Raw genomic sequence first — 14,209 nt, 5'->3', positions numbered from 1 at the left:
AAAAGCTTTTGCAAAATCTGTGCTTGCTGGGAAGTCTGAAAGCACCAGTAGAACATGATCCTGTTACTAGCAATAGGTTTGTAGATACTGAAGGTGGAATAAGCTATTTAATAAAACATATTCATGATTTATTTTCATATTTTCAACCTGAACATGTGTTCTAATGCAACCATATCAAGTAGTAAAAAAATTGTTTTGTGCCACATGCATCTGGAAAACCCCATTATTTATATCAGTGCAGGATGGCTTTTAAATTGCAACTTATAAACTAGGAATTAATAGAGCAAATAGGATTTTATCCTTTTGTTTAGCAGTTGAATATAAAGAAGATGCAGTAACCAGCACACTCTTCCTTACATCATCTAATTATTTATTATTTTTTTTTAGTTTGAAGGCGTTAATTGTTCTAAAATGTATTAATGAATAATTTGAAGGAGCATTGAAAACACAGGTGATGAAGAAGAGTATTAATTAGTCTAAAAATTGATACTGCTTTTAATTTTATATACCACACCAGATAAATTGTATGAAGAGGCCCTGTTACTTGGTTTTATTCTTCTGCATTTTCATTCTTTACATTGTACCCAAACTTCCTGCAAGGGAGGACTTAGGGCACATTCACATGGGCACAACAGCCTCATCCTCACTACATCTTGCATCATGCAGCCCCATCTGCCTTAGGGGAAAAAAAAATCCATATAGTGTTCCTTGAAACATCATCCCTGAGAAATCACCCCACTCACTGCATGTTTAAAAAACAAAAATCAGAAAACACACTCTGAGCTTCACGAATCACTCCAGAGCCAGGCTCCTCTGCTCCTATTAAATTAAGGGATGACTCCTGTAACTAAACAGGGCTTGGTTTGAGCTGTATGTAACGGTGAACTTGCTCCATGATGTGTCACTCTTGACTTACTTGTGCTTTGAATCCTTAAATCCATTGCAGGGGGGTAGTACATTATATCTGTTTTCCTAACAGAGTTGGCATTCTGTTCCAAAATCAGTACAATCTGTTGAAGTCAGGGTCATCTACTGGATGAACAGGGTCACTGCTCTACATCTCTAAAAATTAATCTAAATGATAGATGAAAGTGTCTTTTCAAAAAAAAAGAGAAAAAATGCAAACCAAACTCTGGCAGGTGCAGCTCTCCTGCTAAACCCTGTACAGTTCATATGCAACAGCTCTGCAAACATCTGTTCCTATAGTCAATGACATTGGCAACCAGTGGTGCTCAAAGGCAACTGCTGTTCAGCCGATGGTAAATCACCTCCTAATGAAGGCTGCTAAAGGTTGGGAAATAACCTTTTGGGAAATACAATAAATATAGAAAGATGCTTGCATGCCTGGAGCACTTTGGGAGCTCCTGACATTGTAGGAGCTGACAGCTTGATGCGCCTCGCTGTAAGGAGCGACCTTTGGATCAATTAGTTGATGCTATTGGTGAACTGGAGAACATCACGATACCGTAGCCAGCAGAATTCAACACTCATTTCACAGTGCATGATTATTTGAGAAAGCAAAATGTGAATTCTTTACCCGGTCGCTGGGAAAACTCCTGCAGATTTAAACATCCCAAAGACACCACACAAGGCTTCATCCCAAACCCATACTTCCCCTACACGCTGTAGGGGTAGCGTGGCTTCCCCTGCGCAGGGGGGATCCCGCACCTGCCGAGCGCCGCATCCCGTGGGAGCGCAGGCACCCGGCCGCTCTCCCGCCCGGCCCGGGAGCGCTCCCGGCGCAGGTGCCGCTGTCCAGCCGCGCTCCCACAATCCGCAGCCAAGCCCCGACCGCAGCGGCGATCACCGCAACACCGCCTTGAAACCTGAGCCCCGTCCTCAAACCCCCTGGTGACCCGCCCGGGGGGCTGCGGAGCCTCCCGGGCATCAGAACCGGCTTCCCCAGGACACTGCCCGCCCTGCCCCGAGCGGTGCCCGGTGCCGCGGGTCCGTACTCACCGCGGTGCGGGGTTCTCCGACGCCGGCGCTGGTCCCGGCAGCCGCCTCGGTGGCCGCTGGCCCCTCTCTGTACGTGCGGCAGGGGAGCCCCCGCCGCCCGCTCCGCGCCGCCGGCGAGGCCGCACCCACCCACCCTACGTGCGGCTCGGCAGCCGCGGCCCCCTCCCCGCCCGCCCCGCTGCCCCGGCCGCCTACGTGTGGCCGTGCATGCGGGGAGCGGGCGGCACGGCACGGCACGATGTGACACGGCAGGGCAGGGAAGGGCAGGGCATCCCGCCGCTCGGGGGGGGCGGCAGCCGGCTTAGCCCTGCGTGCCGCGCTCGCCCAGGCGGCAACGGGGCTCCCGCAGCCGTCGGGGTTTTCGGACAGTCGGGGGAGCAGCGGGGACCGGCGCAGGGGGCCGGCAGCGGCCACTTCACCGGAGCGTGGCGGTGTGTCACGTCCCCACGGCAGCACGCTCGGGGGCCGTGACCCGGAGGGCTCGGGAGCAGCGGTTCCCCCGCGGGAAGGGCGCCCGCGCCGCGCGGCCGTAGGGACGACACATCTCTGTTCGCGCCTGTGGGGACTGGGGCGGGGATGTGAAGCCCCGCGCCTCGAGAGCGTCCCCGGGATCTCTGGGCTGTGGTAGAGCGGCGCCGGCCCCGCCGCTGCTCATCCCGCCCGAAGCCGCTCATCCCCGCGGGCTGCGCCCCGGGATCACCCAGGGATGTGCTGCTCGGAGAGGCATTTTGCCCGTGGACCGGGTTCGCCTTCCACGGCGAGGGAGAGCGGGACAGCGCCCAGGGCGGGCAGAGCGAGCGCTCGTCACTGACGGGGTCTCGCCACACACAGCGGCACCGGGGCCGCACCGCGGCGGGAGCGCAGCGGGTCGGGACAGCTCTGCTCCCTCACGGGCAGCCCGGGCGGCTCCTCCCGGTACCGGGGATGGGACAGCCCCGGTCCCTCACGGGCAGCACAGGCAGCTCCTCTCGCTACCGGGGCCGCACCGCGGCGGGAGCGCAGAGGGTCGGGACAGCCCCACTCCCACACGGGCAGCCGGGGCGGCTCCTCCCGGTACCGGGGATGGGACAACCCCACTCCCTCAGGGACAGCCCGGGCAGCTCCTCCCGGCCTCGCCCGGCACGGGCCGTGCGCAGGCGCCGCGCGGCTGCTGTGGTGCGGGAGCGCATGCGCGGAGCGGCCGCGGGGTGAGCGCGGAGCCGGCGCGATGAGCGCCGTGCCGGGGCTGAAGGAGGATTGCGAGGAGCTGCTCGGAGCCTTCCAGCAGGCAGACACCGTCCGCTTCGAGCGCTTCGCCGAGCTGTGGAGGGAGCGCCGCTTCCACACCATCTTCTAGTGAGTGAGGGAGGGAGGGGATGGCGGAGATGGCTCCCGGCCGCCCCTCAGGCCGAGCCGCGCCTGCCCCTCGCCTTCTCCTCTCCTGCTCCTCTCCTTCTCCTCTCCCCTCCTGCCCCTCACCAGCCTTGCAGCCCCCAGTGCTGTTTCCCCCCGGGGTAGTCCAGTCTTAAAGGAGGTATGGGTGAGCCGTGTGCCCCCTCAGGCCTGGCTCGGGGAGAGGGTTGCCTGGCTGGCCTCTAAAGAAAGTGGAGCATCGGTCACTCTGTAATGATGGAAGAGAGTTTTAAATTCAGGGTATTTCGTGCATTAGGAATGTGTGTGGTTTGAGCGCTGGCTCCACAGGGAGCTTGGTGCAATCCTCGGGAGATGTAAAAGTGTGATCGCTGGGCGTGCATGTTTGACTGAACCATAGAATATCCTGAGTTGGAAGGAGCCCACACGGATCATGGATCCGTGCCCTGCACAAGTCACCCCAAGGGTCGTAGCCTGTGCTGAGAATCTTGTCCAGACTCTTCTTGAACTCTGCCAGTTGTGATTCTTGGGGTCGTCTGCAGGGCCAGTAGCTGGACTCAGTGATCCTTGTGGGTCCCTTGTAGCTGAGGACATTCAATGATTCTCTATTTTTAAAACATCTAAAGCTTGTTTCTGCATTATGAATTTTCCTAAAGCGTGTAGTTTTATATTTACCTGTTTTAACATGCTGCTTTTTTTTTGTTTGTTTGTTTATTTGCTTCAGTGGTAGAATGAGAGCTTTGGAGAGGAATAAGATCACAAAGAAGACTCTAGATGTGGCTCAGCAGTACTTCTTTCCCCCCTACTCCTTCCAGATCCGAGTTGGTGCTCTGTACCTTCTGTATGGGCTCTATAATGCCCAGCTTTGTCAGCCAAAACAAAAGGTAATTGTTCCTGAGGTTTTATTCTGAGGAGATACTAAGCATAAGATATGTGGTACACTGCTGTCTGCTTTGTCATCATAAGTGGTTAGGGCATTTCCTCTCGCTTTCTCAAAATAAAAATATACTTAAAGTCAGATTGGAAGCTACTGGAAAATGCAGGGACAGAGAATGTGTTCATCAGCTGCAGGGCGAACCCCATTACAGCCTGAGTTACTCTTCAGAATTCCAAGAGAATGGAGACTGGATTATTTCCACTTCCTGTTAACCAGAAAAGGAATTCATAAATAGGTTGAGAGGGTGAATGACACCCTCCTTGCTGCTTTTAGGGTAGGAGACCAATATCTGAAGGAATTACGAACTCAGTGCAAGGAGAAGTGGCTTGCTTAGGAACTTTGTGATATATGTTGAGTGCAAATGCAAAATTGAGTCCAAATTCTTCAAATAACTGAATTTGGAGTAGTCTGCAGTGATGCCATAATGGCTCATATTTTGACCTCAGAGGAATCAGTAACTTTTTATGACGATGAATTTAGGCAATTTTAAAGCCACTGCTGGATACAGCTGTAAGAGGGGACAGGACTTATCCAGAAAGTTAAGCAGAGAGCAAGTGAAGTGGGCAGAGTGGAGAAAGGAAGAAATAAGGGAAAGAGAACATTTATGAGCATTTCAGTGGCAGCACAACCTGGTATGAGTGTTGTTTCCTAATCACTAGTGAAGGGGAATGTCCCAGGTGCAGACTATTTTAAACACACTTCAGAATGTGAAGAATGAATGTTTTCAAATGTCAGAAAGGACTTGTGTTCCATGTCACTGTCAAAGAAAGTGACATAATAATGATCTTAGGAGCATAAAATTAAGATAGCAGTAACAGATGTTATAGTGGGATCCTTTCTGCAGCTCTGGACATGCAGGTGTTGTCTGCAGTGAGATCACAGTAGACTGTAGATCACAGTAGTCAGCTCAGTTAATTTTATGGTTGAAATCTTGGTTTAACAGTATGTAACTCTTGTGTTGCAGATCAGAATTGCACTCAAGCATTGGCCTGAAATCCAGAAATTTCAGCTGGATCTGCTTGATGCCCAGCACTATGATGCAGTCTATATCTTCAGGAGACTGCGACTTGCCAGAGCCTTCCATTTCACAGCAATGCCAAAGCTAGTGAGTTATTACATTGATGACTTACATTTTTAAACAAAATACCCTCATCTTTCAGTGCCTGACAGTTCAACAGCTCTCATGGTCAGCTCAGCCTTGAGGCCAGTTAAAATGCAATATTTGTGGCTTTACAGAGGTAGGTGATGAAGAGCTTAGAGGATGTTTGAATGCCTCTCACCTGAAAATAGTTTAGTTTTTCAGTCTCTGATGTTCCTAATGGATTTGAGATGTCTTACCAGTTGGGGAAATTAGTCAACTAGTCAATGCTGGATTAAATTCTTAACTAGACAATAATTTGTGAAAAGTGCTGCCTCTGAGCATGTGATAGCAAAGCTGTTGTTTTATGTGGTTTTATGCCTTTCAGTATCTTCCATCTCCTGATTGATGGATATGCAGTAGGAATTCTTAAGAGGAGGTGCCTTTTAAAATTTTCTTTTATGTTACAAACATTTCCTCTTGTTTTAGCTGACCTACAGAACTAAGAAGAAGATTGAGAAAAATTATTTTAAAGAAGAATTTAAGGACCCAAGCAATCGAGTAAACAGCCTCATCACTAATGATGTATTGGAGGTACAGTAACCTCTAAAATACAGATTAATCAATGGGGTTTGCTTTGTTTTAATTTCTCTGCTGTCCAAGAGCTGTAACTTTAATCAGCAGTCTTGTCCTTTTGTGGAATGCAGGCTCAGGTAATTTTACCAGACACTCAGAATTGTGGCATTTAGTTTGGAAGAATTGTGGTACCTTTTTCAATACTGAAATATGCTTTAATGTTCTGTGGTTTTGCCTCAGTAGGATGTAAAAGGGTGTAAATGGTTAATTGTCACTTAGAGAAAAATGGAAAAGGGGGGAAGGATGTTTGTTTTGATATATCTGCAGGTTGCAGCTGGAGGATTGATACTTGTGATAATATGAATTTACTTATCTGCAATACTTCTTCTCCCACCTTTATTTCTCCTTTCATACATTGGGTTTTTTATTATATGGAAATGTTTTTGATTTTTATTATATGATGCATTTGATAAAAACCTGAGTAATTCAATGAGGTAAAAGTTCTTATATAAAGCAGGTAAAGGTTCTTATATCACTCAGTGGTAGAACTTTTTTTACAGCTTTTTCATTCAAATGTGTATCAGTAAGGTTGACTGCAGTGGTACAGAAATCTGTGAAGTAAAATATTTCCTCCAAAGAGATGAAAATGCACCACAGTATCAGAATCACAGTGGTCCCGAATCACCTTCTTAGTTAAAATAGTATAAGATACTCTTCTTCTTTAGCTTATTTGATGGGTCAGTTCTGGTTAGCATGATTCCTTGGCTCTAAAACTCAAATAATCTAACCACAAACAGTTTCTAACATTCCTCCTGGTCCAATGGTCTCCTTAAAATGGTTTCTATAACCCTGGGTTTATACATTGAGGACCAATATTGCTTTCCTGCGGGAATCTTTTTTTTTTTTTTCCTGAAAGACACTTTTTTTAAAATTAATTTCAGGAACTGATGAATATTCACGACCACTACCAGAAAATGAAGTGTGTCATTTCAGCTGACAAATCCCAGCCAGACAAGGCCCTGAGCTTGATAAAAGATGACTTTGTGGTTAATCTCAAAGACATAACCTTGGAACATCAGGAATGGCAGCAGAACAGAATGGTAGGTACTACCAACCACTGTGCTGTGGGGCCTTAGCAGGTTGGGTGAACATAGAAGAGCTGCATTTCTTGGTGTGATTACATCTCAGACTGAAGGAGAAGGAACTGTGACACTGAAGGCTTTCAGTGTGTGAAACCTGAGGCAGGGATGTGGTATGGAAGAAAGGACTTGTGGCTGGTCTTGCCTCTGGGATACCACAACTGACTGCTGAGAGGGAAGCCCTGAAGGTCTGACCTCATTAAATACCTCTGTAACACATTCCTGGATCAAAGAAAGGCCACAGTGTAAGGGAGATGTGGGCACGTGTGTAAATACTTGTCTTGTTTTTTACAGTTCTTGGATTTTAGCTGTCTTGTTTATCACAGATGTTTAAAGAAAAACACTCTTCTTCCCCACAGAAATTACTCCAAAATGCTAAAGTAGCTCCTGAAACAGAAGACAAAAAGAAAGAGGAGACTTTGCTAAAATCAGAGGTAAAGAAACTTTGCTGCGTTGCACAGGCCAGATCTGTTCATTTTTTGACTTCAGATCTCAGGCTAAGCAGTGCACATCAAAGTTTGATAGTGTCAGAATAAAGTCCAAGGACAGCTGGTGGTGCTGGTTGCTTGGTTTTGTTTTTAACTCTCATTGTTTTCTGTTGAGCTGTGAGCATTCACTGCTGTGACTGCTTAGATGATCACCATAAAAAGTCTCTCTCAGGTGAGGAGGGAAAAGAACTGTGTTTTCTTGGCCAAACTCCTTTACACTTCCTCCTGGAGTTTCAGCTCAAGGCAATATTCATTTTTTTATGCTACAAAATTGTCTTATGCTGTACTTATCTGCTTTGAATTTGGGTAAGATGTTAAGTTTCAAATTTGAATTTTCTCCTCCTGGGCTTTGTTACAGTGAAAGCAACCAAAATTATGCTCTGTCTTTTTAATGATTTTTTTTTTTCCTTGAAGTACCATTTTGGTGGCATGGAAATTCTGTAGAACTAATGATAGAGTTACAGCTGTAGTGAGCTATTGCTCACGTGGTTGCCTGATGCAATATTTCAGTATTTCTAGAATAGAATAAGAATATTTTCTGACTGGACTCTTGTTTCTTTACAGGGTTCTGAAAGAGCAAATGCCCTGGCAAGAATCAAATACAAATCTTATTCTGCAGTTGTTGAGGTGAGTATGAAAATTGATAATGGGAAATGTCTTTATTTTTCCAGAACAGTTTCAAGTACCAGTTTAATGTAAATGTTGGGTCAAAAAGGAATGAGTTAAAACTGCACTCTGTAATTCAGTTTTTGAATGATTTAGTTTTCCTAACACAATAGGGAAACCCAAAGCTCTTACTCTTGTTAGATTTATGGAGCAATGCAGATAAGGCCTGTGCTTGGGGGATTTTCCTTCACAGGGTATCTTTTAATATCTACTCTCTGTTTGGAATTTTAAGAATAAAAATACATGAGAGTTTAATTGGTCAGATTCTTTATATCTTAGATACTGGAATCTTGGAACATGCCTGTGAAAATGGGACTTGGGAGTTTAAAGTCACTTGCAAGTTCTTGAAAACATCATTTCAGTAGCTTCTCCCTTAAAAGAGTATTGTTGATTTGTCTTTTTCTTAGCAGTCCTATGAGAAACTTCTCACCTTTCTCTATTTATTAAAATCTCATGTCGAAAAATGTGTCATTGAATGAAACACAGCTCTGGATTTTCAAACAGTCCAGACTTGTGAATGTGCAGTGATGTTTTCTAGGCACTTAAGCAAAGTATGATGGTCAGGAGGCTTTACAGAGCAGCAGATTTTGGAAGTGTTTCTTTTGTGTAGGGGGATGCAGCATGGCATGGCGTGGTAGTAACAGAGAATGGATTGGGAATTAATGAATGTTTCATTATTTGCATTTTAATTTATGCACCCGTTAAATCATAGAAGGGCATTGTCCTGTTAAAACTGAAGAACAGCAACTAGTGAGGGTCCTCCCTCCCTCTTTCCCCTTCTATCTCTTTTCCACCCTGACATCAAGTTGATGCTTTGGTCCCTGCTGGTTTGTCAAGTGACCCACAGCAAGATCTGGCTGTACAAGTTCAGCTTTCTTTGTGTCATTCAGGTTTCCAGATCCAGGAGACATCGGCAAGTGCAGTTGGAATCCTCTGAATCAGGGCCCAGTTGTGGGAAATCTCCAGGTCGAAGTAAAAAAGCCAGCAGGACACCACAGCCAGCAAGGAGAAGTTCTTCAGAAGTTAGAGGTACTTCTCTATTGAATCCATGAACCTGGGGAGCTTGCAAAATTTATTCATTGCTTTGCTAGCTGGGTTAAATTTTGCTGTTATCACTGAGAAATTACTTTTCCTGAGGAAATTCTCTTTCTGATATCCAACTCTTCAGTGGATAGAAGTTGCTCTGCTGTCTAAATCTTTTCTTCACTCCTTATTTGTTACAGGTTAAATGAAACTAAACAGCAAAATGGTTTTGAGTTTTCCCGACTCTTCGAGTTTTCCTGACTCTTTGAATTGTTTTTATTTTGAAGATGGGAATTTAATTTCAAAGTTCCAAACTCAGTTTTCAGACTTGCTTAGCCTCTGCTAGGGAAAAAAAGTTACTGAGGAAATGAATCCCTCTTCAGAGATGAGCATTAGGCAGTGTTGCCTTTGCTTGACTTTAAAAAAGTAAATGAAGTGTTTTGGACCAGTAAGGGCATTGTGAGTTATTGAACTGAGTTGGTGATTAATTTGCTTTAAATTGATAGTGTTAATTACTTGTTATTGAAGGTTTCTTAGTGAGCCATATGGAAGGTACTGTGAAAAGTAGGTTTGTCTGCAGCATTTGACAGCATCTTAGGAGAGCAGCAGTGAACAGTGTTTTAACTGCTGGATGAGGGATGCAGAAGCAAAAAAAAGCTGACAGTTTTTCCTTAAAATCTGTGTGCAGGTGAAATGCAAGTGGCAGAGGAAACTGTAACTCGGCATATCGGGATGCCAATAATCATAGAAGAGGACTCAGAGGAAGGAGGTACAATGATTGCAATTCCAGCAAACTAGTAACTTGTTTTTGAATATCCCTTTAATATTTGGATCATGTCTTGCTGCCTTGCAAAAGCCAGGTTTGGTTTTAGCCTGCAAATTGTTGCATGAAAATTGAAACCTTGAAGTGCCACCACAAAGTCCCCAGAGTAAATTTTTTCTGCATAGATTTCATCATAATGTATTCAAAGTTAAAACTGGTCCAGTTTAAAAGAGTGTCATTCTTCTGTAATACAAGTTTGTCTTGAGGAGTTCCATGGTGTAGGGAAAAGGTGATTTTTTTGGTCAGTCACCCACTTACAGAAGTGTTCTGGTAACTCTGTGAACTTTGGAGAGAAGAGCCCTTGCTGCCCTCACCTTTGCTGAGGGGAGAGAAGGTTCCTCTCTAGCCTTACTTTGAGCTGGGCAGTGTTTCATGGACTGAGCTCCAGCACAGCAGTAGCATCCTCTGCTGTGCTGGAAGCTATCTGACATTGTCAGGGGAGGACTCTGGGAACTGCAGCAGGGGAGTGAATGGCTTTGCTGTCACTCAGGTTTCTGGAAATAATGTGATTTGAATTGGGAAGCAATAGTAAAGCAGAATGCTCAAAGCTGACAGTGGAGTTGCTCTGCAGAAGCATCAATGTTGGATGATACTGAGCTGCTCTGCAACTCAGAAGCTTCAGGGTCTGCTCTCAGCTGCTTGAGAACATGGCACAGTATAAAAAACCTTCTGTAGTAAATTACTATCCAAAATTGTATGTAATGGAAGGATATGTAATACAAGGGATATTTAATATATTTTAATACATTTAAATATATTAAAATATATTTTTAGTGACATTGTATATTTATATTTGCTGTTTTTAGAAGCAAAGGAGCATCCCACAGTACTGAAATGAGATTACATTCTCTGGTCACTTTTATTTGTAGACAGTGGGAATTCATTCAGTTTTAAATGGTCAGATTGAAGGTGCCATGGAGCATTTAATATTGTACTTTGTTTACTTTCCCTTCACTTGTCCACTTGTGGTGGATAAAAAGTTTCTTTCTAAATTAGGAATATTCTCCCATTTCTCAGAATTTTCCAGTAAATTCTGAAGCATAAAAAATACTCATAAGCATTCTCTTCAGATATTTTGTGAGTATTCCATTTGTCAAATTCACAACAAAATCTGAAAGGTGTTGGTGAGGAGCAGAAAGCTTTTAAGATGAAGTAAGTTTTGAAGTACAATATTCATCAATGGAATTTCAGTTGATACTTTGAATGACAGTGTGCTCTAGAATCCAGAAAGATTTTTTTTCATATTTGAAAATCATGTGGAGAGGGACTGGGAGGGGATCTTAAGAGCTTATCTAGTTAATCTCCTGTGCTGGATAGAATTCATTCTACTTGAACAACTCCCATGTGGGAAGATGGATTTAAAAGCTTTTAAAAAACCCTTTCTCTTTATTTTCTTTCAGAAGTATCTCTCCCCAAGAGGAGAAAACGACGTTAGAGGATCCAGCTGGAGAAGCACTAATTTTAATTTTAATAGCAAAATGAAAATGTCAGAGGTAATACCAAGTGCTTGTGTGGGTACCTTTGAACATAAAAGAAGTGTCTGGGACCAGAAGCACAGATGATGCTGGAAGGGATGCTGGTAGTGACTGGGATACTTCAGCTGTCTTGTGGAGCCTTTATTCACCTGGTGAACGCTTTTTGTGGGAGACTGAAGTTGCTGTGTCCTGACTGAGCTGGAAAGAGAAGGCTCAGAGAATATTTACCCATGTAAGACATGTCTATAATCCTTTATCTCTGAACATAAGGGTTATTGACTGTTGAAAATTAGTGCAATAAATTATTTTTCATGCTTGACTTGCTTCATTTTATGGTGTGTAAACTTCACTGCTTGTCATGGTTTGATGCCACACATGTGGAAATGAACTTGCTGATAAGCTTTTTGTTGTGCCCTGTCTCCAGTAGATCTGGAGTTACTGTGTATTAAAATGGAAGGAGGTAAAGGGTGTTCATTAATTCTGCAGATAACCCTAAACTGTACAAGAGCAGGACTGGAATTCAAAATGATCTTTATAAATTGGAGGGGAGTGAAAGAAGTGAGTGCAGAAATAAACATGGATCTGAGCACCGAGAACAAGCACAGCATGGGGAAATATTTGCTTGGCAACAGTGCAGCAGATGAAGCAAATGGACTGAGAATCATCAGCTGGAATGTTTCTGTAAACACTAAAACCAGTAGAATTTGTGTCACTCAACCTTGGAAGGCTGTAGCCTTAAATATCCCCATCTGACCACAACAGTTTAAAGAGGAATGTGGAGTTACTCTCCTTGGAATTTCTCCAGTTGATCACAGCTGTTCTTTCAAGAAAGGCAAAGGAGTTAAGTGTCCTTTTCTACAAGAAGAAATATAAATTAGAATTTTGAAAGATTTTGAATACAAAAAGAACCTAATTTGAATTAATTCATTTGGTAGTATGACTGTCAAAAGGCCAGATGAATTGAAGTGCTCTTACCTAGAAGAAAAAACATTTAAATGGAGATACAAATGGTTTTACTATCAAAGGTTTCCATATTAAATGTGTTGGTTGGCAAGGAGGAATGGGCCAAAATGAGGTTGGACACTGGAAAAGCTGATGATGAAGTGCCAGAGGTGCCCTCAACCTTGTTAATGAGAAAAGAGGAAACACTTTGTAATAAAGCTAAACCTTACTGTACTGTAAACTGAACAGTGAAGTACTCAGTTAAATAACCAAAGTCTTGACAATCTAATCCAAAAGTCATTATTAGCCCAGATCTAATTATTATAGAAAAAGAATACTTCTACACAGAGTATAAACCCCTATAGCAGTAACAACACAGTTAAAGTAATCATACATACATTTAGTTTCTACTCTTTTTTTCTGGTTTATCATTCACTCTTCCTCTTTGGCCTGAGGTTGGGCTAAGGCTGTGGATGGCTCAAATGTGGTCTTAAAAGGACTCATCTATGGCTATGAAAGTTTTGGAGCTATCATTTCTGTAAAGTTTGCACACTTTGGTTTTATTTGGGTTTTCTGGCAGGGACAATGCCTGTGCTTTTCTGTTACCTGCACAAACCCTGCCTCTGTGCACTTCTACTTTTTGATGAGCAGGTACAAAAAAAAACCAGATGAGGCCTCAAAGGGAAGCTTAATCAGCCTAGCTTTGCTCAGTAACATGTTTAAGGAACATATTTAATACTGTTCCCTGCAGTGGCACTTTTTCATAACATGACCATCTAATTTGCCTCTCCTTATACCTTTGAGCCCTCCCAAGAGCTGAGTAAGGGGTGGAATTTGTCACAATTTTTGATACTCAGTGATATGAGTCCTCTCTGCACTCCTCTGCAAATGATGTACAAAGCATGCAAAGGCTTGGCTAGGCACAAGGATGGGTGCATTCAACTATCAAGAAATTGTTTTCGTATTGTAATCATGAAAACAAATGTTCTGTAATTTGTTTATAAAATTACATAGATGGAAAATGGAAGTCATGATTAAGAATAAACTTAGAATAAACTGCTGACTATATGCATGGTGATGTTTCAAAACAGTAATCCTGAGAATTTAGAGGCAGCTGTAAGCAGAGATTCACAATGGTGGTGTAATCTTTAAAAGAAAAAATCCCTTGCTGCAGTCTGATGGGCAATTACAGGCTTTGAAAAACAGGACAGGGACTTCCTAAAATGCTTCATTGAAGCAAGCAGCTGTCATTAAAAAAAAACCCTTCAACGATAATTCTGGAAATCCAAATAGTAATAGTAGTAGTAGACTTTCTGAGATCTAAATTCTCTCCTGGTTGTAGTCTCAGCTATGCAGTGGTTAAAGTCTGCAAGGAAATTCAATCTCTGTGATGCCAGCCTAACTTCCAGCTGTGCTGGTGGATAGGAGTGAGGCCATATGACAGTGTGTATCTGGATGTTGTTACAGTTTTCAGAAATAAATTGAATAAATGTGTTTTGGCTGCAGCTTCTCTGCGGTAGATGCCCAACTGTTCATCCAAAAATCACAATTTCTTTGGCAAAGGTGAAAGATCCTCTTAGTGGAGGCTGGAGCCAGTGCTCAGTGATTGCAAGGATAATGTGGGTGATGAAAAACAAAACACAACTAAAACACCTGGAGGTGACATCAGTTTACAGAATCACAGAATCAATTCTCTTGGAGAAAATCTCTGGCATCACCGAGTCCAACTTTTGACTGATCAGAGCATAGCCCT

At 43.7% G+C, this 14,209-nt stretch overlaps 1 protein-coding gene across 1 annotated transcript; it reads left to right on the top strand.

Moving 5' to 3' along the window:
- Positions 1-3,131: 3,131 nt before the first annotated feature.
- Positions 3,132-13,519, top strand: SNAPC1 (small nuclear RNA activating complex polypeptide 1). The gene is made up of 10 exons (XM_066551692.1): positions 3,132-3,294; positions 4,034-4,193; positions 5,211-5,351; positions 5,814-5,918; positions 6,842-7,000; positions 7,399-7,473; positions 8,092-8,154; positions 9,084-9,222; positions 9,905-9,985; positions 11,440-13,519. The coding sequence occupies exons 1-10, from the start codon at positions 3,167-3,169 to the stop codon at positions 11,472-11,474; spliced, it is 1,086 nt and encodes a 361-aa protein (XP_066407789.1). The 5' UTR covers positions 3,132-3,166; the 3' UTR covers positions 11,475-13,519.
- Positions 13,520-14,209: the final 690 nt, after the last annotated feature.

This window comes from Molothrus aeneus, chromosome 6 (genome assembly GCF_037042795.1).
Source record: "Molothrus aeneus isolate 106 chromosome 6, BPBGC_Maene_1.0, whole genome shotgun sequence".
In the NCBI taxonomy this organism is placed as follows: Eukaryota; Metazoa; Chordata; class Aves; order Passeriformes; family Icteridae; genus Molothrus; species Molothrus aeneus.
This window is presented reverse-complemented; position numbering and strand designations above follow the sequence as displayed.

Coding starts and splice junctions, on each gene's coding strand:
- SNAPC1 (XM_066551692.1), top strand. CDS start 3,167: ATGAGCGCCGTGCCGGGGCTGAAGGAGGATTGCGAGGAGCTGCTCGGA. Junction 7,474..8,091: donor AGACTTTGCTAAAATCAGAG/GTAAAGAAACTT, acceptor GTTTCTTTACAG/GGTTCTGAAAGAGCAAATGC. Junction 9,223..9,904: donor AAGTTCTTCAGAAGTTAGAG/GTACTTCTCTAT, acceptor ATCTGTGTGCAG/GTGAAATGCAAGTGGCAGAG.